The sequence below is a fragment of the Martes martes genome, assembly GCF_963455335.1.
Source record: "Martes martes genome assembly, chromosome: 13".
Lineage (NCBI taxonomy): Eukaryota > Metazoa > Chordata > Mammalia > Carnivora > Mustelidae > Martes > Martes martes.
The window spans coordinates 88316778-88343070 of record NC_137901.1 but is presented as its reverse complement, the minus strand read 5'-3'; the positions used below and the strand labels follow the sequence as shown (position 1 = coordinate 88343070).

Genomic DNA, 26293 nt, shown 5'->3' with positions numbered 1-26293 from the left:
CAAGCACGGCCTTCCTGGGGTTATTTTTTAAACTCTGTGCTGATAGATTTGTCTGTAAGTATCTGAATGGCAAAACTGAAACTGCTCCAATCCAAAAAAACCACAGGCTCCAGATGCCCACGGATGAAGGCTTGCCTGAGCACAGCCCGGAGAAGGACAGGTGTGCGTTCCAGGAAACGAACTGAATGCAGCCGAGCTTGGGTCCCATTATGTGCACCTTAGAAAGAGAAGTTCCACCAACCCCCTCAAAAATAGCTGCTTTTGGTTTCCAGAGATTTGCAACCCCCAATAAAACCTCCCGGGAATTCCGCACAAGAGTTGGTGCACAGCTGGGTTTTCTCCAGAATGCTCTGTGGACCGTGGGGTCGTGGTTCTGCCCAATCTGAGAGGCATCTCTGCAAATCTGTGTGCAGGGGCTCCAGGAGGGGCCCCCTGGGGCACAGAGCTGGGCAGGGAAGGATCGTGGAGGGAGCTGCCACCCTTGGTAGCCTTCAAAACTGTCTTCTGGCAAAGCTGGAGTCTCCCTTCCTCACTGTGTGTTCCCCGGTGCTTATCAACAGACCCGGGGGGGGGGGGTGGCACAAGACTGGGGCACTTCCCTGCACCCCTGACCCAGCCTCGAAAGGCACCCCAGCCGAGACCCCCCACTGCTGTCTGCCCAGTATGCCCCTCTCTGCCCCGGGGCACCACCTAAGACGAGGGCACCACAGACTTCAGACAGAAAGCACCTGACGTGCGGATCGTAAAAATTTCAGGAAAAATAATTCGCATCTTCTCCAAGGCGTGTTTCTTGCCGCTAATTGCTCCTGAGAACGCCTTAGAAGCAGCCATCGACTTGGAAATGTTCTCAGCTGCTACGATTTGCTCTTCTTTCGTGGTCCCGAGTCCACCAAAACTACAGGGGAAAAAACAGCAACCCTTGAGGCCATACCTTCCCTCTAGAGGTCTGGCTGGCGGACAGCGACATGAGGGCATCACACAGACTCCTGACGGAGGGAGCTTTGGTGCTCGCTCACGTGGCTCTTGGCATCAAACCCCAAAGACACTTCTTTGCTGGTCCTTGAATTTTCCTTTACAAAACGTGGAGGTTAAAATACATCAAAGTTCAGAAGGAAACAAAACAAAGCAAAACAACTAAAAAACAAGTTTTCCACAAAGAATAATCTCATCTTTTTAGAAATAGAGTTGACAGGGGCCTGGCCGGGGCCACTAGGACCCAAAAGATGTTTCGTTTCGTCCTGGACCCCGACTGCCCACACCCAGAACCGACACCATCCGTCCAGTAAGTCGCCATCAACCGAAAATGACATCCGATGAAGCCCAGGGTTTTGGAGCACGAGAATCATGCACACAGACCCCCCCCACCAAGCCCTATGCTGGGAAACCCAACTCCAGCGTTGGAGCGTCCAAAGTGTCCAATTAGCATAGCCTTCCCCTCAGTGTAAAGTCTGATTCAACTTGACTCGATCCGCCTTTATTAAAAAACCTTACAAAAGATGTACTGAAGTGCTTGAAAAAATTAACTTTATGCTCTATGCACAGATAAACTCTTCCTGTACAGCTAATATGGTTATATCCTTTGTTTAAAAAATATTCTTTTTCCCCCCCTCCCCCACTAATGACACTTCGTGGGTAGTTCCACACAAACGATCCCGCCATCCCTCGGGGAACGTGTCCTCGGGGTCGACACGTGGCCGGAAAGACCCTCACGGAGCGCCCCCCGCCGTGCTCGGGAGTGTTTATTGAAATTGCTTGGGGTTGGGTGCTCTCTTCTTCCTTCTCCGCTTCTGTTTTCTGAGAGAGGGCGCTGGCGTGAGGGGACCCGGCCGGCCGGCTGATTGTCACTTGCCGTTGGCGCGGTCCAGACTCTCCAGAACCTTGTTGAGGCGGATGTTGAGCAGTCTGACCTGGTTCTCCAGGTGCTCCAGCTTCTCCTCCACGCTGGGGCCGCTGGGCCCGCCGCGCCAGTAGAAGCCCATGGGCCCGGTCATGAAGTAGATGGCCACCACGAAGCACAGAGGCAGGATGGCGTTCTCCGGCTCCCCCTCGTACTTGTGCAGCACGTACACGCAGGACATGGAGAACAGGATGACCCGCGCCACCCAGAAGAAGCGGCCGAACACCACGTGCAGGAGGCTGAAGGTGAAGCCCAGGGTCAGCGACAGGAACCAGTAGGCCAGCAGGACCACGCCCACCAGCAGGAGGGCGCGGGCCGGGCTGTTGGCCACCGAGGCCGGGCTGAAGTACTGGGACAGGTTCGACACTGCGGGACAGAGAAGAGGGACAGGGGTCCGGTCACGAGGAGCCAGGGCTTTCTCTCCAGGCGGGGTTTGTTCGGGCAGCTTGGCTCCTCTGCTGGGTGTTTACGACAAGAGGTCCCTGACGTCGGCTGCCTCGTGATCGTTCCTGCTAAGCCCTGGGAGAAGACCACCTGCCGTAGCCTGAGTTTAAAACGCCCCGTCGTGGCAGGGCGGAGCTTACACGCTGTCCTTGGATTTCCTCCCTTCCTGTCTTTCAGAGTCACGAATGGCCAGTTTTAGTCTGGTTATGGGGCTTCCTAGGATGAAGGCCTTTCCGGCCTCCCTTATGGCTACAAAACTGAGCTTTGGTCGAGGAGATGTTTTGGGGTGGCCTCAAGGGGTTTTTCCTAAAAGTAGCAGGAATGTGCCCTTTACCTCCTTTTCTTCTGCCTGCTGGGATGTGGATGCGATGGCGGGAGTGGGAGCAGCTGTCTTGGGCCATGAAGTAAGGGAAGTAGCCTATTGGGGAGCAATAAGATGGAAGGAGCCTCGGTCCTGAGGACAATGTGCTGCAAAGCCACCCACCTGCCTAACCACCTACCTGTGAACTTTCACATAGAGAAATAAGCTTCCATCTTGTTAAAGCTGCTGGTATTTTAGATCTCTTACTCACAGCCAAACCTAATCATACGAGACGTTCCATCTTAAATATGGAGTGAAATGGAGGAGATGTATTCTCTGTGTCCGACTTAAGAAAATTTTCAAACAGAAAAGTTACAAGGATCGTAAGATAAATACTCCTATTGAAACCACTAGGTTAAACAGTTGTTAACGTTTTACCATATTTTGTTTTGTCACATACTTTTTTTTTTTACCGAGCCATTTGAAAGAGGCAAAAGATCATACTTCAGCATGCATATTTTTTCCGGTTTTATTAAAATATAACTGAAATAAAGTGCCACATAAGCTCAAGCTGTAAAGCATGACTCATTACACATATTGGGAAATTATTACAATAAACGTAATTAACATTCATCACCTCATATAAATAAAAAAAATTTTTTTTCTTTTCTTGTCCTGAGAACTCTTAGGATCTACTACTCTCTTAATAACTTTCAAATATACCATGTAGCAGAGTTAACTATAATCATCACGTTGTACATTACCTCCCTATACTTATTTATCTTATAATTAGAAATTTGTACCTTTTGACCATCTTATTCCGATTCTCCCACCCACTATCTCCTACCTCTGACCACAAATCTGATCTCTTTTTCTATGAGGCTTTTTTTTTTAAAGATTCTACATATAAGTGAGATCATATGGTATCTGTCTTTGTCTGACTTACTTCATTTAGCAAAATGCCCTCATGTTCCGTCCATGTTGTCGCAAATGGCAGGATCTCCTTCCCTTTGAGGGCTGAGTGATATTCCATTGTATACAGGGCCAACTTCTCTACCCATTCACCTGTCGATGGACACTTAGGTGGATTCTGCGTCTTGGCCATTGTAGACAACGTGGCAATGAACATGGCGATGCATACGTCTCTGTGACATAGTGTTTTCCTTTCCTTTGGGTCTATTCCTAGGAGCGGGATTGCTGGATGATACGGTAACTCTGATTTTTAATTCTTTCAGGAACTTCCATACTGTTTCCCACAGTGACTGCCCCAATTGAGAATCCCACCAACAGCGCACAAGGAAGGGTTCCCTGCTGCACACGTCCTCGCCAGCATTTGTAATCTCGTCTTTGGGACAGGAGTCATCCCAGTAGGTGTAAGATGATATCTCGTGTGCTTTTGTGAGGGAGTGGTTTGCCTGGTTTCCAAAGTGCTCCGGCTGCTCCCTCACCAGTCCACGGCCACGCCTGGCCCAGAACAATGGGGAGGAGCAGCGCCCTCTCGTGTGCTTTCGATTTGCACTTCCCTGATTAGCGATGTTGAGCACCTTTTTATATAAGCATTGGCCGTTTGTATGTCTTCCTTGGAAAAATGTCCGTTTGGGTCCTTTGCTCGTATTTTAATCAGACTGTGGGTTTCTTGCTATTCAGTTTTAGGAGTTCTTCATATATTTTAGACATTAACCCCGTAACAGATATACAGTTTGCAAATAGTTTTTCCCCACTCCGTAGGTACTTTCCATTTTGTACATTGTTCCTTCTGCTGTGCAGAAGTTTCTCAGTTTGATGTGGTCTCACTTGTTTATTTTTGCTTTGGGTGTCAAATTAAAAAAAAAAAAAAACCACCAAAAGCCATTACCAAGACCAAGGTCAAAAAGCTTACCACCTGTTTTTTTCTAGGAGTTTTATGGTTTCCGGTCTTACATTTAAGTCTGTAATACATTCTGAGTTCATTTTTGTGAGGGGCATAATATAGGGGTCTGGTTTCATTCTATTACACGTGAATATCCAGTTTTCTGAGCATAGATCCCGGTTTATTTCTGTGTTCTCAGTTCTCTTACATTGGTCTGTATGTCTGTTGTTGTTGTTTTTTAAGATTTTATTTATTTATTTGACAGAGGAATAGAGATCACAAGTGGGCAGAGAGGCAGGCAGAGAGAGGGAAGCAGGCTCCTTGCTGAGCAGAGAGCCCGATGCGGGGCTCGATCCCAGGACCCTGAGATCATGACACAAGCTGAAGGCAGAGGCTTAACCCACTGAACCACCCAGGCGCCCCTGTATGTCTGTTTTAACCTCAGAATTATACTATTTTGATCATTCCTGCTTTAAAATACAACTTGAAATTAGGAAGTACCACTTAGATCTTCTTTCTCACGATTCCTTTGGCTAGTCAGGGTCTTTTGTGGTTCCATATAAATTTTAGGATTCTTTTCTACATTGGTTAAAGAAAAGCCATTGAGGGGTGTCTGCGTGGCTCAGGTCATAATCCCAGGGTCCTGGGATCGAGCCTTGCATCGGGCTCTCTGCTAGGCAGGGAGCCTGCTTCCCTCCCTCTCTCTCTGCCTGCCTCTCTGCCTACTTGTGATCTCTCTCTGTCAAATAAATAAATAAAATATTAAAAAAAATAAAAAAGAATTTCATTGGGGGCACCTGGGTGGCTCAGTCAGTTAAACGTCTGACTCTTGATCTCAGCTCAGGTCTTGATCTCAGGGCTGTGAGTTCAAGCCTCACACTGGGCACTACACTGGGCATGGAGATACTAAAAAAAAATAAAATAAAAAAGAACTTCATTATGATCTTGTACTTAGATATACCTCATACCTTAAGGCTAATTTTTCTTTAAAAATTTTTTTCTTATTAAATAGCCTAAATTTTTCAGAGGAGTTTTAGGTTTACAGAAAAATTAAGCAAAAGGAATAAATTCATGTTTAAACATTATTATTAATTTGTTTAAAAATAACAGTGAACCCATTTATAGGTTAACACAATATATTTTTCATGAAAAATAACTGCTTTCCAAAACAAAGCCCCCAAATCACCCACAACCAAAACAGTGGACTTGTTTTGCATTTTAACAAATCTCTATAATATCTGCTTTGAGAGGAGAGGGCTGGATCCTCAGATCTGGTTTTGAATCCTCAGAAATAGGATGCCAGCCACAAAGGTGGGCCACAGATGTAATTCACCTATTTCTAGTGACCACATTAAAAAGGGCAAAAAAGAAAAAGCTAAAAATTAACGTTAAGATACTTAGCCCAACATATTCGCTCTATTATCAACATGGACTCGATATAAGAACTGTGGAAGCATGCCTCGAATGCATGACCTCACAGTTTCCTCTGACGGGCCTCAGGGAACCCCCTCCAGGGTTCCTCCAAGCATACTTTGAGAACCACCAGACTAGACTCACCATCCAAAGCCATACAGCATGTACTATCAGGTTATCAAGGGACTAAGTGGGGTGACCAGTGGGTACAAGGGTTCCTGGGGGGATTCCCTGACTGGGGCCAAGAATGGTAACACAGTTCCCGTGACTCTAATAAAAACTGCACTTCTCTCCAGCGAGGCCAGTGAGGAGCAACCTCGCCCCGCCCTGCGGAGGCCCTAAAAATCCTAACTAGGACACGAGCAGCTCTGGATGTCCTGCCTGTATCCGCTTGCTGGGGCTGCCACAGTTAAGAACCACGGGATGAGTGGCTCAGACAATAGGATCAAATTCTCACACAGCACGGAGGCCACAAGGGTGAGGTCAAGGTGTCGGCAGGTGGCCCCTTCTGAAGCCACGAGGGAGACTCCGTCCCAGGCCTTTCCCAGGCTTCTGGGGTGTGTGGGCGATCCCCAGCCTTCCTGACTCGCACAATCATTCCCCGATCTCTGCCTTCATCGTTGTGGGGCCTCTGGGCCCAAGGTTCCCCCTCCCGTGAGGTTGCCGGCCATACTGGGTCAGGGGCCCGCCCCGATCCAGGGTCCTAGGGAGAGCTGACTCTGTGTGCAGGCGGATGCAGGCGGCCCTCAGCGCAGGGAATCGGGACTGGGTGAGTCCCAGAAGGGCGTGATGAGGTACTTTTTGGAGCAGAGACCCTCTGTGAGCCACAGAGTGTTTACGAGGCATTTGCCTGGGGCTAGGCACTGTTCTATCGGTTCTGCACTAATTGTCATCTGGTCCAACACGCTGACAATATGTAGCCTTTCCCACGAGGGGACTGCCACAGCTACAGCAGGGCAGGGCGGGGACTGTGATGCTTGGAGCCATCCACTCCTTGCGCTGTCCCGGTGCGTGGTCACAGCACAGTGCAAGGGGGGCGCGGGTTGTGGCTTCCAAGCCTTCAGAGAACGGAAACAACTTGACGAAGCCACGAGACTTAAATCTGTCCTTCCGACTCCTGGACAAGGGCTCCACTTCCCAGAACAGTGGCCTGAGCCACCAGATCTAGAGCAGGGCTAATGCCCCTGTGTCCTTTACGATAGCCACTGGCCACATGGGGCCACAGAGCACTTGAGATGTGGCAAGTCTGAACAGAGATGTGCTGTGTCAAATACAGGCTGCACTTCGATGGTGTAACGACCCCCAAAACATAAGGCACCTCATTAACAATTTTTCGTATTGACCACAAGTTGAGATGACGATATTTGGAATCTGCTGGGTCGGCTAAAATACCTTATTCAGTTCGTGTCTTTCTACTTTTCTAATGCAGCAACTGGAACATGTAACTTCATCCAGTTCTCCATTTCCACTGGGCCGGAGCTCCGTTGGTCCTGGGAGGCTCCATGACCCTGAAAACTTCTGGAGTCAGAAGTTAGAGTGACTGTACCTGTGGAAACATTGTGCACCAGAATATCTAGCTTTGGGGTACAGTCTCCTGCCTTTTGCACATTCCTACTTCTAAGCCTAAGACACAAATCCCAAAGGCCTTCGGATGTTTTGAAGCTGATGCCCCAGCTACGGGGAGGGGAGAACGTGACATGGAAGGGAGTGCTTTCATCTCTGGAACGGGCCAGCGGCTCTGGCCACGAACATGAGGACGATGCTGTTCCGATCGTCTCCCGTGTAATCGGGAGGCCGTCGCTACTCCAGCTTTTCCGCTCCAAGCTGCGTGCAACTTTCTGCAATGAGGCTCGCTTCTCCAGGGCACGCTGGTCGGGGATGGAACCTGGGCGGCGCTGAACACGGAGTCCAAGCACGATTGCAAGCAGTTGCTCTATCCATGCTGTGAGCTGACGCAGCCGGACTCCCAGGAGGAGTCCTCAGCAGCCCCGGGAGGTTGCAGGTGGCACGGCAGCCTCTCAAAGGGCCGGCCCGCTATGGCGGATCCTTTGCCCCAGTGGTGAGGTGCCCTGAGCTGGTCTGAGGCCTCTCCCAGGTTGAACCTCTCCCAGGTTGAACTCCCAGGGGCTGAGGGGGGACGACAGTGGGGGTGAACCAGGCCGCCCTGCCTGCGGGGCCGCGTCTCCAGTTCATCAGGTTCCGGGAGTGTCAAAGGCAACTGTGAGGGTTCCCGGAGACCCTGCACATGGCAGGGTTGTACTGGTTTCCCACAGCTGTTGTGACCAGACGCAGTGGCTTTAAGCAAGAGGAATGCACTGTCTTGCTGGCTGGGGGCCAGGATTCCGACACCAGGGTGTGGGTGGGGTGGGGCTCCTTGAGCACTCTACAGGGGGTCGCTCCTGCCTCTTCCTGCTCCTGAGGGGATCCAGGCGTCCCGGGCTTGTGGCCACATCTCTCTGGTCTCTGCCAAGGCTGTCTCTTCTCTGCGTGTTTCTCTCAGTCTCTGTGTCCAAATTTCCCTCCTCATATAAGGACACCAGACTTGCATATAGGACCCACGGTGATCTGCAAAGACTCTACCCCCCAATCAGCTCATGTTCACAGATATGGGGCTTCTGGGACGTCTCTGGGGGACACACCAGTGTGAACTCACACCAGCAGCCAAGTAGTGGGGCCAACAGTCCTCCAACTTTTATGAATCACGGGCCCCTATGCACCCGAGGCAGAGGAAGGCAGAGGGCACAGTCTGGAGGAGATGGGCAAACCCCACTCAGAGCAGAGAGATTCCAGAAGGACATGGGCAATAAACACACACACACGCAGACATGCACGCACACACGTGCATATGACATCATAGCTGACAAGTGATGGTGGTTGTGAGAACAGACCGGGTCCCTGTACATGGGTTAGTCAGGATGGGCTTCTTGGAGGAGGTGTCATATACCCAAGAGCAGAGGATGGGAAAGACCCACCAGGCAAAGGGATGAGGGGCTGCTCCTGGCAGGGGACACCTAAAGGAACCAAAGCTGTGTCCAAGAGCAGGATGGAGGCCGGGGGCTGGGTAGAGAGGCCGGGCAGATCCTTGGAGCTGACCACCCTCGCTGGGAACCCCATGTGGGATCCAAGGGCAACAGGAGCTCCTGGGCAGTTTGAAGGTGAAGGACTTGACCCGACTAATGTTTTTTTTTCAGAAATCACTCGATGTAGCAAAAGTAGGAATAAGAACAAAAACCACGCTGGCTGACCGGCTGAGCAGGAGCCACAGTGGCCAAGACAGGACCCTGAGTTAGGAGGTGTGCGGAACGGTTCCCACGGCAGGCCGGAGGCTGCTCTCTAGAGGGGTGTGCAGGGAAGACGGGCCCTTGGCTGGCGTTTGGGAACTTGGATTGCTGGAGTGTGATATGGAGATTTATAGTACAAAGTATGCATATTTGGTCTTTGTCTGCATGCCCGGCACAGAGCTCCTAAAACCTTCGGAGTTTTCTAAGGAGCGAGAGCAGTAAAGGTGTCTTGATAATTCCTAAGAAGCCCCTTTGAGCCGTATCCCAATGCGGTGACTTTTGGAAAGACCCTAAGGACAGGGGCTCGGTGCTGGGAGAACCAGCCGCGGGGAGAGGGCTGGGATTTCTGTGCCATGCCCTGACGTCCAGGGAGGGGAGAGCGGCTGGAGGTCAAACCAGTCAGCGACCGTCAGGGATTTACTCAGTCACGCCTGTGTCACAGAGTCTCCATACAAACCCGACAGGACGGGGTCTGGGGAGGTTCCGGGCTGGGACGCTCGGAGAACATTAAGGCTCCCTAGCCCTTCCCGCACGTGGGAACCTCCTATCTAGAGCCAGTCCGCCAGAAGGACAGGCGGGCTCATGACCAGCATCTGGAGAGGAAGGGGCATCCTGCGGGACGAGCCCTTGCCCTATGGGTTCGCTCTGACACTATCTCTAGATAGACAGGGTCAGAGTTCATTTAAATATGCAGGACGCCTGGTCAGTGTCTACGGAGGACTGAGTCAACTGCTTGGTGGTGTGGGGAAAACAGATGTATGGCGGAGAGCTCCCTCCTTTCCCTCATAACGGGGGCTCTCTGTGCCTGGACTGTCTGTACGAATCATGGGATTTATGTTGACCGCCTGCTCTCCTGCGGGGAGTCGAGTCTGGGTCCGTGCCAGGCAGAAGGTGCCTAAGTGACCAGCCCCTAAGAAATACCCCAGGCGCTGGGTCTCTAACAGGCTTCCCGGCTAGACGACACTTGACAGCTGTCGTCACAAACTGCGGCTGGAGGAATGAGAGCGTGCTGTCCCCCTTGCTGACGGTGCTTTGTGTCCTTCTACTCTAAGAAGTTACAGCCATGAGCATGACTACAATGCTGAGTCCTGGGTCTTCCTAGTGGCTCACTGTGCCTGGGGCTGATCCTGGGGACCTCAATACAGGCTACTGGAGACTTCCTGGCAAGCGAGGTGGCAGCCTGGACCGGGGCCCGTGACCCTGAATCCAATTCCAGGGGCAGCCTCCTGATTCCTGGGGCAGAGCAGCAACTCCCTGGGCAGGCCAGTTCGGCCGGGTTCTGGGGGCCACACCCCGCTCCTTCTGATAACTCTGCAAGCGACCCAAGCTTTGTATGAAATCCCTTTCTGCCTAAATAGCTGTCGTAGTCTGTGATGTATTCCCACAGCCCAGAGGCCCTGCCTCTGGTCCCCACAGCTTGCCTGGGGGCAGGCGAGTCAGCAACACCCACCCGTACCTCACCCCAAACAGCATCCGTGCACCTCAGTCTGGATGGGCCATTTCTTTACGCAGCTATTCCAAGAAAAATTGTTCACTTGTGTCCCCCTGCCCCTTCCAAGGGGTCCCCCGTGCCACCCACTGCGGATACTGAGTCCACATCTTGAGAACCACTAGAAAAAAACAGTGCCTTAAATGAATGCCCCCCCAGCACCACTTACCATCAAGTCCAAGAACATCCAAGAGGTCCGTCCAAAGTTTCCACAACGTTTCCACAAACATGTCCACCCCCAGCACGAACCGCTCGGTCAGCCTGGTCAGGAACTGCAGAAACAAGAGAACGGTCACTACACCAACTAGGACAACGCCCCCACCTCCTCGTCCAGCCAGGCCCGGTGGTTGACACATCAGTGGGAAAACAGGGTCGGCTGGTAGCCCGGGTGCTGTCGTGAGCTCGGTCGGCTGGGAGCTGGGAGGTCCCCACGAAGTGGCTTTGCTCCACTCCTGATTTCTCCGAGAGCCCTCCTGCTCATGACAAGGTCAAGGTCTCCGCTTCTCTCTGCCTGATTTCTCATTTTTAAACAGTTTCACCCAGAGCGTGGGTGTTGGGGACGAGGAACAAGGATGAGGACGATGGTGGTTCTCACACACGAGCTGTCTCCCAGGTACGTGGACATGCTAGAGCCCTGCGCCCCACCCGGCTGTGAGGCCCCGGCCTGTTGGAGGGCTTCGTGGGCTCTCCGGGTGATTCTGGAGGACTATGAACAGGAGGAATCAGTCTTGTTCGCCTAGTTTGGGGAAATAAGTAACACTCTGCGCACATGGTATGAAACTCAGAGCTGCAAACGGGAATTCAGTGAAAGGCAAGTCTCCTATCTCACTCCCCGCCATGCAGACCTCCGTCCGGAGACACCTGTTGTCACCACTCACCTCTGTGGCGTCCTGTAGAGGCGCCCGGTCAGTGTCTTCCCACTAGCAACAGCAAATGGGCCCGGTTTTGCAGTTTTTCTCCTGTGACACTCTTGTCTTGGTGATTACTCAACCTCAGTCCGTACAGAGCTGCCTCATTCTCCGTAAAGAGGTTTAAGTGATCCCCTCCCGCTGGACACCTCGGTTGTTCCCACCTGCGCTATTAGGGCAAATGGGAACGACAAGCGGAGCCTTGTACCTATAGGCGCTCTGACTCACGTGGGCAATGTCTTGGAGTGAACTGCCTACAGCATTTGGAATCAGACTTCATGGTTGGATCGCTGCCCCAGGACACGGGGAAAAGGAACAGGGTTGAACCAGCAGCCAGGAGAGAGGGGACTCAAATAACTTCCACCCCAGCTCTGTGGCTTGGCTGAGAGCACGTGCAGCTGGGAGTCTAGGTGCTGGGTTCAAATCCCAGGTCGGCCTCTTCCTGCTAGCTAGGTAGCTCTGTTTGTGTGTGTGTGTGTGTGTGTGTGTGTGAGTGAGCTACACAGATACCCACATATGATACACAGCAGAGCTCCAGCTGAGAGATACGTACGTACACTTGTACTGCCCCATCTGGTTTTCTGAGCAGTAAGTGCTATATTCATGTGAAGTGCCTTGAGCACCTGGTAAATGGTCACAATTCCTACTGACATCCTATTCTGCTCTATTCTCATAGAGCATTGACCCCAATGCGTCCTGTAAGGAATCATCCTTTTATCCTTAGGTCATTGCCCTAACGGGGTTTGTACGGGTAGAGACGGTACAAATATGGCCATCAGCTGACAGGCGGACGAACAGAGCCTGGTCTATCCAGACAACGGGGTATTATGGGGCCATAAAATGGAAGGAGGTACTGAGGCACGCTTCCGCGTCAGCCTTGAAAACAGGGTGCTCAGGGAATGAAGCCAGACACGAGAGACCGCGGAGCAAACGATTCTGTTTGCATGAAATGTCCAGAACAGGCAAAGCCATAGGGACAGAAAGTAGACGGGCGGTTGCCAGGGGCTGTGATGACTAAAAGGTACGCAATCTCTTCTAGAAGTGGCGAAATGTCCTCCCACGGACTATGGTGACAAGTGCGCAACTCTATGAACAGACCAACGAGGGCAGAACGGCACACTTTGGGGGATGAATTGTTTGGTACTTGAATTATACCTCTTTTAAGCTATTTTAAAATGGAAGGGTTAAAGAAAAAAGGAGCTGGGATTAAAAATAACAATAATAATAAAACAGGGCACCTGGCTGGCTCAGTCGGTGGAACATGTGACTCTCTTGATCTCAGGGTCCTGAGTTCAAGACCCGTATGGGGTGTGGAGTCTACTTAAAAAATGAAAATAAAAACAAAAAACAAAAAAACACTTACACACACGAGTGGAAAGACTGTGTGAATGCCAGAAGGAAGCATACGTGCCACAGAAAAGAGGGCGGCTGCCCCTCTCAGCCGTGGAGGGAGTTGGCAGGACACATCTGTACCCAGGTAGAAGGCCCATTGGTAACGGTCTTATAATTAAAACTCCTTTTTTAGGGACACCTGGATGGCACAGTTAGTTAAGCATCCAACTCTTGACTCCAGCTCAGGTCATGATCTCAGGGCTGTGTGACTGAGCCCAGAGTTGGGCTCCGTGCTCAGTGGGAACTCAGGTTGGGGTTCTCTCCCTCTCCCTCAGTCCACTCCCCTCTCTTTCTAAAAAACAAAACAAAACAAAACAAAAACCCTCCTTTAAAAAAAAAAAAAAAAGAGCTTTACTGGCATATGATTTACATATCACTAAGTTCATGTCTTCAAAGTCCAGTTGGGTGGTCTTTAGAAAAGTCACGAAGTCACGAAGTTATACAACAGTCACCATGATCTAATTTTAGAACATGGTCATCGCCTCCAAAGAAAGCCTCTCCATCCCTCCACCCCAACCTAGGCACCCGCTAATCTGTCTGTCTCTACGGATTTGCCTTTTCTAGACGTTCCATACAAACAGAATTGTAGGACATGTGACCTCTCGCATCCACCTTCGTTCACTCATCACGACATTCCCCAGGTTGTACCAGGAATCAGGCGTTCATTCCTTTTCATGGCCCCGTAGCATCCCACTTTACAGGTACGCCCTGGCCCTGTTTTGCTCATCCTGTTGCATATCGTACGTGTTGGTCTGGAACTGGGTGGCAGTTTTTCACAATTTGTTCAAATGGAGGAAAAAGGAAGGGCCCTAGGCTTCCTAGAAGAAGGTATTGGCCTTTGAGATGGTACCAGCTCCCCCAGAAAGGGTGTGAGGAAGGAGCTGTTTTGGAAGGAAGAGGCACCAGTGCTCACGCCGCTGAAACTCTCTGTGCCTCAGTTTTGTCAGCTGTCAAATGGGGCCAAGATAGGATTGGACACCTTAACCTGGAAAGGCCTCTGCACGGGGCCAGCACACACCAGGTACCCAGGGGTTGGAACACCTAAGGAGGCTCCTGTCGCAGCACCTAGCGATACAGGTCTCCGGGAGGTGCCTGGAGACCCGCCGTCCTTGGGAAAACCTCATGCCCAAGCAGGATTGGCATCGCTCAGAAGGAAGAACCGGTCCGTCCTGAAAACAGGCCGGGGCAAGAGAGGTGGAAAGCAGGGAAGGGCCCACCCTCGGCCTTCTAACCACACACTGGCAAACTCGCTCTCTGCCCTGTGGGCACATTGTTGCTTTAGCTACTGCTCCCGAGACGTAGGACACTTTGGCCCACTTCACCCGGCAAAGACACGGGAACTCTGGGGGGTGGGGATGAACTGTGTTCTCCCCGAATTCCTACCTTGAGGCCCCAATCCCCAGGACCTTAGGATGTGACTGGAATGAACGACAGGATCTTCAGAGAGGTAAGTAAAGTAAAACCAGGTCACTAGGGTGGGCCCTCACCCAATGGGACCTGGATCCTTATAAGAAGAGGCGATTAGGACACAGACACGCACAAAGGGAGGGCCACGTGACGACACGCGTGCACAGCAAGGAGAGAGGCCTGGGAAGGAACAACCCTGCCTACACCGTGGTCTCAGATTTCTAGTAAATTCCTATTGTTGGAGCTGCACAGGGAGGCCCTGTCCGGGCAGCCCCGAGCCATGGCTACAGGGGTCACACTTCGGCCCAGAGCCTGGGGGGGGCACCTGCCTGGTGCGGACGCAGACTCGCCCCGGGACAGAAGCCACAGAAGCTGTGGGGGACGCAAGAAGCAGTGACAGAGGGAAGAGCCGTTCAAATGACAGCAGCTTGAATCGGGCTAAGAGTCTGTGCCCTTGATGTGTCTTCTGCCTCAAACCTACACAAGAAGAACGTCAGACCCATCATAGCTGACGGGTGTCCTACAGCATCCGGGATCCGGGATCCGGCAAGCTGCCCAGGGGGGCCGCCGAGGAGAGGCTGAGAGCGCGCCCCAGCTCGAGGACAGCTCGAGCCAGTGTGCTGTTCTGGATGGGGTCCTCGGACACAAAGGGACATTGGATAAAAACCAAGGCTATCGAAAGAAAGTATGGACTCTGAGCTACTTATAATCTAGCCATCCTGGTTGGATGACGTAACAAATGTGTTATGAGAATGTAGGACATTCAGAACAGGGGGATCTGCCCGCAGGCTGTGAGGGGATTCTGTGCCATCCTCTCAATTTTTCTATAAATCTAAAATGTTCCTAAAAAATAAAGGTATGTGCGTTTTTGAAGATTTTTTTTTAAAGTCATATCTACGCCCAAGGTAGGGCTCGAACTCACAACTCAGAGGTCAAGAGTCATAGGGTCCACCGACTCAGCCAGCCAGGCGCCCCTTAAAGATGTATTTTTTTTTAAAGGGAGACCTAACAGACACATCGGTTAAATGCAGGGTAAACTCTGTTTGGATCTCAATGTAAAGGAAGCAATTCGGTTGGGAGACCTTTCAAGTCGGACGGAAAAACTGGAAAATCGACTGGGGTCAGTCACTACAGAATACTGCCATGAACCGTGTGTTTTGTGGTCGTGTTTTTTGTTTGTTTGTTAAAGATACAGACCAACGTATTCTCAGGTTAACTAATAGGACTTGGATTGGCTTTAAAATACTATCGCAGGTTAAACGTCACTTTTGGCAAGGGGACAACTGTGGCAGAACTGGCAGAAGGTTGATAGGCAGAAGCCGTGGGCGATGGGTGCAGGGCTCGTTACAAGATATTTCTCCCTTGGTGAGGGTTGCACAACGTTCAGGATGAAAAGTTAGAACAAGGAAGACTCAGGTGAACAGACAGGAGGCCCGTGGCTGTCCCCATGGGAGGGACAAATGACTCAAGCCGGGATTTCATTATCCCTCTTCTTGTACCGGGGAGGCCTGGACACCCACCCCCGGACAGCATCCAGCATCCAATCGCACCCCCCGCGCCCAGCCCGTTGCTCTCTGGCTCATGCAAAGTGGCTCCAGGGGAAGTCAGCACAGGCGTCTTGATGAGCAACTCAGAGCAGGAAGGAAGTTTCTACCGTTTCGAGTTGGCCCGAGCATGCGCAGAACACAGGGACTGCAAAGATTACATGAACGGAGAACACTGGGACACACGCGGCGGTCACAAACGGGTCACAAAGGGGAAAGGCACCTCCAAGGCAGGCACGCAGACCCCGTCAGCGGGATCCTTGCCATTTACGCGCTGATGCCCTCATCTCACTGCCAGGCAACCGTCAGACAATGTACCCCGCTGGACATTTGGAGAAACGACTGGTCTGGGGGGCGCCTGGCTGGCTCAGGCAGCAGAGCGTGCGACTCTCGATCTCGGGGTTGTGAGTTCGAGCCCCATGTTGGGGGCTTAAAATAAAATCTACTTAAAAATAAAATCTTTAGGGGCGTCTGGGTGGCCCAGTCATTGGGCATCTGCCTTCACCTCGGGCGATGATCTCAGGGTCCTGGGATCCAGCCACGCATCCGCCTCCCTGCCTGGCCGGAAGCCTGCTTCTCCCTCTCCCACTCCCCCTGCTTGTGTTCCCTCTCTCGCTGTGTCTCTCTCTGTCAAATAAATAAATAAAATCTTAAATAAAATAAAATAAAATAAAATATTTTAAAAAAAGAAAAGAAAAGACAAGACTGGTCTCTTAAGACCACGGTGAGATAGCATTTCAGCCTCACTCTGAGGGCTCTAATCAGAAAGAAGTGACAAGTGTTGCAAGAATGTAGAGAAATGAGGATCTCATACGCTGCTGGTGGGAATCCAAAAGGGCGCCTCTGTACCGCGGTTCCTTGAAATGTCAGTTACCACGGGACTCAGCAATTCCATGCCTACGTGTACACCCCAAATGTTGGAAACACATGTCCCCATAAAAACCTGTACATGGGGGGCACCTGGGTGGCTCCGTTGGTTCGGCGCCTGCCTGGGGCTCGGATCATGCTCCCAGGGTCCCGGGATCGAGCCTCGTGTAGGGCCCCCTGCTTCTCCCTCCACCTCTGCCTGTTGCTCTCCTGCCTGGGAGCTCTCTCTCTCTCTCTTAAAAAACAAAAACAAACAAACAAAAAAAAAAACAAAAAACTTGTACGTGAATGTTTACAGTAGCATTAATCACAGTAGCCAAAGAGTGGAAATAACCCGATATCCATCATCTGATGGATAAATAAAAAGTCGTAAGAAGGGATGAGGTTCCGACACAGGCCACATGGTGGATCCGTCCTGAAGGCAGCCAGGGACACTGTGTGATTCCCTTTGTGCGAAACGTCCAGAATAGGCAAGTCTACGGAACCAGCACGCAGATGACGGGTTGTGTAAGGATGGGGGAAGGGGAATGACAGCGAACGGGTGTGAGGTTTCCTTCTGGGATGAAGAGGATGTTCTGAAATCGATGGAGGTGATGGCTGTACAGCTCTCCAAATATACTCAAAACCACTGAAATTTCCACGACCGAAGTCTATGGTACCTGAATTATAGCTCCATAGAGCTGTTACCAAAACAAGGTGGCGAGGGGCACCTGGGTGGCTCAGTGGGTTAAGCCTCTGCCTTCAGCTCAGGTCATGATCTCAGGGTCCTGGGATCGAGTCCTGCATCGGGCTCTCTGCTCGGTGGGGAGCCTGCTTCCTCCTCTCTCTCTCTCTCTCTCACCTGCTTCTTTGCCTACTTGTGATCTCTCTCTATCAAATAAATAAATAAAATCTTTAAAAACAAAACAAAAAAATAAATAAGGGGGTGGGGAAAGGCAATTGGTCTGTGCAATTCAAAAATGTCCCTGTCAGAAAAGCTCTCCACATCCCCCCCCCAAAAATTTGAGGGAACTCTGACAAACTAAAGGACACTAAGGTGACCTGAAAACCAAATGCAGTGAGCGATGCCTGATTACGCATTAGATTTTTTTGGAAAGCTGTAAAGGAAATGTGCCTATAGACAGCATATGACGAGTGTTTTTTGTACTAAATGTAAGGTTTTTTCCTGGGGGGGGGAGGGGCGGCGGGGACAATGGTTCTGTGCTTCCGTAGGAGAAAGTGTCATGACGTCTGCAACTCACTTTCAAATGTTTCTGCAAAGAAAAGACCATGCCTGTGCGTGTGCATGGGAGCGTGTATACGTGTGTGGGTGTGTGCGTGTGTGTGTGTGTGTGGTGTGTGCCAAGGAAAAGAGAAAAACAAGTTTGGGGGATATGTGAACCATCCCTGGGCCAGGTGAGGGATTTCCAGCCATTCCTTATTCTTTCAAACGCTCTGTCCTTCAAAATTTTTCAAAGTAGCGAGTTAGAGGAAACGTTTTGATTGTGGTGATGTTTTCAGGGACACACGTCAAAATGTGTCAACTCATCCACTTTTGGCCCCTCTCACCCCACTGTAAATAGGTGCAGTCTCTTGGAGTGTAATGTCAGTAAAGCGGTTCCATGGGGTGGGAAAAAAAGACTGGAAAGTGTCAGGGTTATTTTGCTCAAAATACTTTCTTGCAAACACCTAACAAAGCAAAAGTCTCTTAAAAAAACAAAAACAGAAGACCAACAGCTCAATAGAAAAATGACTAAGAAAACAAAAGGCAGTTTCCAGAATAGAAAAGGCCGATGGATTTTGAATCAGTGAAGAGACCATCATCTCAAACATAATAAAACCAAAAATTTAATGACACACTTTGCTGGAGAAGGTTTGGAAGCCTGCCTTCATATGTTTGGTAGGAGTGGAAACTTGTCTTTCTTTGGAAAACAATCCAGCAGTCTCTCTCAGTGTTAAAAGTGTATATGGGGTATTGGGGTGGCTTAGTTGGTTAAGAGTCTGCTGTCAGCTCAGGTCATGATCCTGGAGTCCCGGAATCGAGCCCCGTGTCGGGCTCTCTGCTCAGTGGGGAGTCTATTTCTCCCTTTCCCCCTGCTCGTGGCTCTCTATTTCAAATAGATAAATAAAATATTATTTTTAAACAGTGTGTATGGAATTAGAACTGTGTGTAAAGACAAAAGACAAAACTATGTTGCCAAAGGCAGGAGAATGGTTGTCTTGGGTTGGAGGGGCGTAGAGAGCCTGGGACAATCCATTTCTAGACCCGCGTGCTCGTGACACGGATATCTTCAGGGACTCACTATGCTTCACGCTTCTCGTGCAGGAAAGTACACCAACGAGGATTCCACTTAAAAATCTGTAAATGCACAGACCCTTGGAGTCTGCCGTCTAACAGCCTGTAGGTGAATTTGTCTACGTGCACACACAACAATCTTCACAGGGAGACCTTCACTGCAGCCAGGTTTGCAGAGGCAAAAGACGGGACGCTAACAAAATATTGACCATCAGGGGTGGGTTAAATTACGGTACATCCTGAATGATAGTTTGCTTTTGGCAGCCCTCCAAAAAGAAGGAATCAAAACTTTATGTACCGATAGGATCTGGCCTCCGAAATTTATTAATTAAAAAAAGAAGAGGAAGGAGGAGGAAGAAGAAGAAGAGAGTGGGACAGCATGTGTCATGAAAAACAGAAAACTCATGAAGAGGCAGGGTCTATCCGTATTCAGAATATCCCTACTGCTCTGGGAAGGAGAATGGAGATAGGGTCAGAGGTGGCAAGCAGATTTCTTTCTTTCTTTTTTTTTTTAACTCTGAACTATTTGAAATGGCATTCCATGCGACTGTGACCTTATTAAAAAGAAAAAAAAAACTATAAATGTTAAGCTTCTTAAAAAAAAAACAAACCTAACTAACTTAAAAGCAAAGGAGTAAGAAAAAAACACCAGCTCTCAGCTTAGCATTCAGATGTTCCCACCACGTGGGGCCAGCTGTAATTTTTCCCTGTGCTTCCCAAGATCCACACCCCAGTGCACCCAACCTGTGAGCCGTGCCTCGTCAACCTTGTCCCACCTCTTTCCTTCCATGCGAACCCATCCTCAGACCCATCTCATGCCCCTTCCTCCACATGTTGCCCAATGTCTCCGGGCAAGGCGCTTGACCCCTTTCTCCTTGCTCAGACAAGGCCTTTCTTGCATCACTGTTGAGCCTGTTTTGTTAACCCTAACCCTAGGTCCTGCATGACGTGGCTGTCTCCCTCTGTCCCTTGCTCGGTCAGTCACAGCCCTACAACCAGCCCTCCCATTCCCACCGCAGGGCCTTTGCTCATGCCGTTCCCTTTGCCTGGCATGCTCTCTCCCTCTACCTCCTTCTCATTCAGCTTACTTCCGTGGCCACTCTATTCCACTGATTTCCAATTCCGCAGAGGTTACAAGTGTGGGCACTCCCAGTCCCCTCCCACTGATTAGCTGGACTGGGGGCAAGAGATTCAACCTTTCCATGCCTTTGCTGTCCTCATCTGTAAAACAGGGAAGGCCATAACAGACCCTCTCTCTTGGAGCAGGGCAGATCCACCCTAAGCTTGAACAAAGATTCTTCTTCATGATGATTACATCATCTTCCCTTATTTCTGAAACAGCACTTACCACTCTGAAATAATCTTGTTTTATGGATCGGACTTATCTATTGCCTGTCCCCTGAAAGGTCCGCAGGAGGGGCCATTATGTCTGGCTCATACAGTAGGTGCTTAAGAAATTTTAAACAATTGTTGTAAGAGACACATAGCATAAAATGAACCATTTTAAAGTGCACAATTCAGGGGCATTTAGTACATTCCCAACAGTGTGCAACCACAATCTCTACCTAGCTCCAGACCATTTTCATCGCCCCAGAAAGAAACCCCCTATCAATTAAGTGGTCACTCCCTATCCCACCCGCCCCCTTTTAGGAAACATTTTATCTACTTTCGGTCTCTACAGATTTGCCTGTTCTGGATACTTCACACAAATGGAATCTTACAACGCGTGGCCTTTGGTGTCTGGCTTCTTTCCTTTGTTTTTCAAGTTTCATCCAAGTGCTTTATTCCTTTTTATGGCTGGATAGTATTCCCTGCTTGCACAGACCACAGTGTGTCCATTATCAGCTGATAAACATTTGGGCTGTTTCCACTTTTTGGCTGATGTGCAAGGTACTGCTATGAACACTCACAGACAAGTTGCTTAGTAAAAAAATAAGCGAGTCAATCGCTCTCCTACCGGATGAACCCACTTCCTATAAATATCTTCTATCATTCCCTAAATGGTTATTCAGTACCTCGTATGGCAGAACCCTGCTCATGGCACTCAACCCTCGAGTTCCTCTCCTCTGCACAAATGAGACGGAGAGGTCAAACAACTGGCCCGAGATCACAGAGCTAGGGATTCCGACCCACGTCTGTGGGACAGCGAGGCCCGTCGCTCCAAACCAGAACATCACGGGTTTATTTTAGACACGGCCTAGATTAGAATATGGGGTGTGTCTTTAAACACCCTCAAACTTCACAACCCACCAAGCCGGTCTGGCTCCAATTAGTAACCCCAGACATGCTGAAAACTACAGTTGCCAGCAGACCCAGTTTTTGTTTAATTAAGAGTAACAAGACAGTCTCCCCCAAGCTGGGCCCGTCTGGGCTACACGCGACAGGAAATGTCAGGTCAGCCTCATTCTAGACACTGCTCTGATGGGGGGGAACCAGAATGGGTCATGAAGCAGGAAGATCTGGGAAGGTACCAGTGCCGACTCCGGGCCCAGTCTGCCTGGGTTCAATTCCCGGCTCAGCCACTTGGTTTGACTTGAAGACACGCATGTCACCACTCTGTGCCTCAGTTTCCCTACCTACAAAATGAACACATTAACAGTACCCACTCACAGCATTGTTCTAAGACTCGAGTTACTCTATCTGCAAAAGCACTCAGCACATTTCAAGCAAATAACAAATTTGTATTATCCCTATTGAAGGCACAAACCCTGTTTTACCCCAGAAAGAATTCTGACCTTGAGAGTCCCAGGTTCTTTGCCAGCATAGAGCTGTGTTATTGATCCCAACCCAGAGGTGAGGCCCTGAAATATCATTTTGTATTTCATGCCCATAGAACTCAGATTCTCACCTAGGACCATCTCCCGAAACGTAACTTGCCTGTGCTCCCACCAGCACAAGCCAGACTTTCAAAATCTTGGCTCCAAAACAAAAGATCTTTGCCTTTGAATCATTCAAGAACAACGGCACCTTGCTCACACCCTTTATGCCCAGGCAGACGGGCTGGGAATCTTTTTGCTCTCAGGTGTTGGGTCATGCCTCCCACAAAGCGATCTTCTCCCCCACAGAACCCACGACCTCCACAAGGAGTGTCTGCACACCCACAGGAGAGGGCAGGCGGTCAGAAGTCACCGTTTTCCTACTAAACCAATCTTTTCATTTCACCCAATAAGAACATCCAGCCAATCTGATCTGGGTTTTAATTTTTTTACCCCCTGCATCTCAAGCACCAGAGAACTTTTTTTTCACCCCAAAAGTCCTTCCAGTAGGACTAAAGAAATATGGATTTGCACCTCGGCCAGGATGTAGCAGGTACGGATTTGGCCATTACTCTGGGCGGGGAAGACCCCCAGCGATTCATAATCCCCACTTCATAACTAAGGGGATATTATGATTAGCCCCTTCTAAGGATAAAGAAACTGAAGCTCAAAGACAAGAAAAGCCACTTGTGCGAGGCCAGCCGGCAGGTAAGTGCTGGAGCCAGAACTTGAGTTCCCAAACCCCAGCGCTGGCCTAGAGCAAAGAAGTTAACAGGAGGAACAACCAGGGGCTGCGCTCACGGAACCACATTACGGCCCGCGACTGTCCCTCATTCACTTCCTCTTTCTCCGGGGACCTGCCCCAAATGAAGCCCGTCCCACCAGGCTCCGGAGGGCAGAGCAGGGCGTGGGGAGAAGTTCCCGCGCTCCTCCTAGGCGCTCAACACACAGGAGAGCTGCAGGTTGCTGAAAGTTCCAGAGTAAAAAACGCTCCAAAATCAAGGGGCGGCAGAAGTAGGAGCTTAGGAGGGTTCCTGGGCCAGGTTGCCAAAGCGACATAGCAGACTGTTCTACTCCCCTTTCTTTCCTTGCGAAGTTGAGAGAAAGAAAGAAAGAAAGAAAGAGGAAGGAAGGAAGGAAGGAAGGAAGGAAATAAAGAAAGAAAGAAAGAGAGAAAGAAAGAAAGAAAGAAAGAGAAAGGAAGGAAGGGGCCTAAATGTCTTCAAAGCATTAGGAGGAGGGCCTAAGGTGCTCAAGGGAAGCGGGTCGGTGTGAGGCTAGCAGAAAGGCGGGTTGCTGAGGACAGGGCAGGACACCCCTGGGCCGCCGCGTGGCGCCTGGCTCATAGTAGGTGCTCATTCAAACGCGCTGAATGAATGAATGAGAGGCGCGGCCGGCATCAGCGCGGCCCGACTCCCGGCCGCGCCGCGCTGGCGGGCAAGGTCCAAGGAGAAGTGCGGGGCGCCGAGCAGAGGGCGCCCGAGGCCCCGCGCCCCCGCCGCGCGCGAGCTCCCGCGGCCGGTTCCGACCACGGCCTGGCGCGGGGGCGGCGGGCCCGCAGGAGGCAGGCCCCGGGGCGCAGGCCGGCCTCCCCTCTCCCCTCTCCCCGCCGCCCGGCAGCCTCGGAGGCCGCACACGGCCCAGGCCGGCCCCGGGCGCCAGGTGCGCGGCGGCCGGGGCAAGGTGACCGGAGGCTCGAGCCCGGCGCCCACCTTCTGAGCGGCGCGCACGTTGTCCTCGCCGAACAGGCTGCTGACGCTCTGCGAGAAGGTGTTGACCGTGCGGCGGTAGGTGTTCTTCTCGGTGCCGCCGCGGCCCCGCGCCCCCTGCGCGCCCGGGGCCAGCAGCCCGAGCAGCAGCAGCAGCAGCAGCAGCAGGAGCCCAGCCCGGGCCCGGGGCCCGCCCGAGGCGCGCGCGCCCATCCTGCGGCCGGCGGGATGCGGTGTCGGGAGCGGGGCTGAGGGCCGCACCGGGGACGCCGCGGCTCGGGCGGGGGGACCGCGTTGGCGCGCTGGTGGGGCCGCCCGCCGCGCCTCTGTCAGCCGCCGCCGCCGCTGTCGCAGCGCCACCTGCCCCGCCCCGCGCGCAGAGCCGCGACGGCCCTGCCCACGCCTCGCCCCGCCCCCGGACGCGGGGTCCGGGCCATCGACCCGCCAACGTCCCCGCGAGGGGCGGCGGAGGCCGGGGCCTGCTCGGCCTCCCCGCCCCCGCTGAGTGGGGGGTGGGGAGGTAACCTTTTATTTAAAAAATACCAATTTTTATGTTTAACTTTTCGGCAAAAAGCGGCCGGTGCAGGTAAAACTTGGCAACCGCCTCAGCGAGGATCATGACCGCCATTGGTTGGAGAACCAGATACAAACGTGTCACCGAGTTTATAACGATCCCCAATCCTCGGCCACCGTTGGCGATGGCGAGGGCTCCGGCTCATCCATTCATCCATTCTGAAATTTTTGAAAGAAGGGGGAAGCAGCGAGCGGATATCCCTCCTGCCCCTCCTGAACGAGCTGTAATTTAGCGTCACAAAACAGGTGAGGAGGGGAAGTTTTCGGAAGATTAAGTCCAGCTGGTTCAAAAGGAGGGCGCGAGAGTGTTGGAAAATCACGTCGCACCCCGTTAGTGAAATGATGGATGCAGCAAGAGGCTGAAACCCAGAAGGGGACTGACTGGTCGGGGCAGAACTTGAAAATGGAGAGGCCACGCCGTCCTGACCTGGGCGCACCCGGCCCTAATAGCAGGAAGTCATCTGCCCCACTTAGGATGGATTCTTGCCAAAACACTTTGAACCCTCACCGGATCTGACCTCTCCATCTAACCCACAGTTTGCAGGAAATATGAGGGATGGAGGAGGAATGAGAAAAAGCCTTGAGTGAAATCCAGAATGTGGAGCATTCTAGGGGGCAAACGACCCAGTTTCTTCAATAAGTAAATGGTATGAAAGTGTAGGAGGGTGACTGATTTTAAAAGACTGAAGGGCTATCATTAACCAAATGTGGCAGAAGGGCCTGAAGCAAACTGTGTCCAACCAGACATTATTTTTTTTTAAGATTTTATTTGTTTATTTGACAGACAGAGATCACAAGTAGGCAGAGAAGCAGGCAGAGAGAGAGGAAGGGAAGCAGGCTCCCTGCTGAGCAGAGAGCCGGATGTGGGGCTCAATCCCAGGACTCTGGGATCATGACCTGAGCCGAAGGCAGAGGCTTTAACCCACTGAGCCACCCAGGCGCCCCACCAGACATTATTTTTGAGACAGCCAGGAAAATAAAACTTAACCTTTGCCCAGCGGAAGAGTGAAACTTTGTATCTTATTTTTGAACTTACCTTTCTCTGGATTCCTGGTGACATTTTTGCATATTAATTGGCCACATTAAGTTCTTATTTTTTTAGGAAAACTTTTTTCCTGAGGTATAATGTACAAACAGAAAAACACCCAAATCAACAACACACGAAAGTAACCAGCACCCAGACCATTACCAGCTTCCCAGGAAAGCTCCCTTTGTCCTCTCCCACTCACTATTTCCCCTCCAAAATTTAGGGAATTTATTTTGCCTGGTTTCGAACTTAATGTATATGGGATCAGGGAGTATGCTTTTCCGTGATTGGTCTCCTTTTTCGACATATTTATGAGAGCTATGTTTTTGGGTATAGGTCTCTTTAATTATATTTTCTGGAGATAACCCTTTGGTATTTAATATTTTAGAAAACACAGGAGAATGTATTATTACCTACTTAGCTTTAAAATGGACATGCTTTTTATTTACTTAGAGATATTTAAGGGAGAACTGCAGACCATGATCATCCTAAGCTATCAAACACACAAAACCAGAGGTTTGCTATATTAATTATTCTTTAACCCCCCAAATCCATTTAAATTAATATATAACTTTATAAATGTGTTCACACATACGCTACCTACGTCCCCTCATGCACCACCTGTGTGTGTGCACGTGTGTCATTTTGTTTTTGCTTTTCTTTTTGGGGCCAGGAGGAAACCTTATGCAATCACACTCTACGTTCGTTCATTCATTCATTCATTCATTCCTACATTCAATAACTCACTGCTTATCTACTCTGCAGCCAGATCTCATTCTAGGTTCCTTTTAAAATTCCAAAATAAGCCCTAGAGCCTTTCCCCCCTATAATATATTTTAAATGTCTGCCCTTAACAAATGAACGATTTTAACAGAAAAAAAATGCGGATATAACTGTGCTATATGCAAGATAATTACAGGATCCAGAAAATACATTGTTTCCGGGTGCGCGGTAGACAATGTGATGGGGTAATGAGAGTTTAAAGCCGCCTAATGGATGCTTTCTTCTCTTAGTGCTTCTGTCCCTGTAATGGAAACATTTGTGCCTTTTCACTACACAACTAATGTCTCTTACAGGAATATCAGAAAGTGCAGATGAGCAAAAACAAAAGGGAAGAAGTTTGCAGTGGGGGGGGGTTATATTTTAAAAGGCGACTAAACA

At 50.6% G+C, this 26293-nt stretch overlaps 1 protein-coding gene across 1 annotated transcript; it reads right to left on the bottom strand.

Annotated features, from left to right (window-relative positions):
* Positions 1–1150: 1150 nt before the first annotated feature.
* BRI3BP (BRI3 binding protein) lies at positions 1151–23888 on the bottom strand. The gene is made up of 3 exons (XM_080821218.1): positions 23536–23888; positions 10844–10946; positions 1151–2263 (listed from the first exon to the last, which is right to left on the bottom strand). The coding sequence occupies exons 1-3, from the start codon at positions 23743–23745 to the stop codon at positions 1842–1844; spliced, it is 735 nt and encodes a 244-aa protein (XP_080677344.1). The 5' UTR covers positions 23746–23888; the 3' UTR covers positions 1151–1841.
* Between the last annotated feature and the right edge of the window lie 2405 nt (positions 23889–26293).

Coding starts and splice junctions, on each gene's coding strand:
- BRI3BP (XM_080821218.1), bottom strand. CDS start 23,745: ATGGGCGCGCGCGCCTCGGGCGGGCCCCGGGCCCGGGCTGGGCTCCTG. Junction 10,947..23,535: donor ACGTGCGCGCCGCTCAGAAG/GTGGGCGCCGGG, acceptor TTGTTTCTGCAG/TTCCTGACCAGGCTGACCGA. Junction 2,264..10,843: donor GGATGTTCTTGGACTTGATG/GTAAGTGGTGCT, acceptor TCTGTCCCGCAG/TGTCGAACCTGTCCCAGTAC.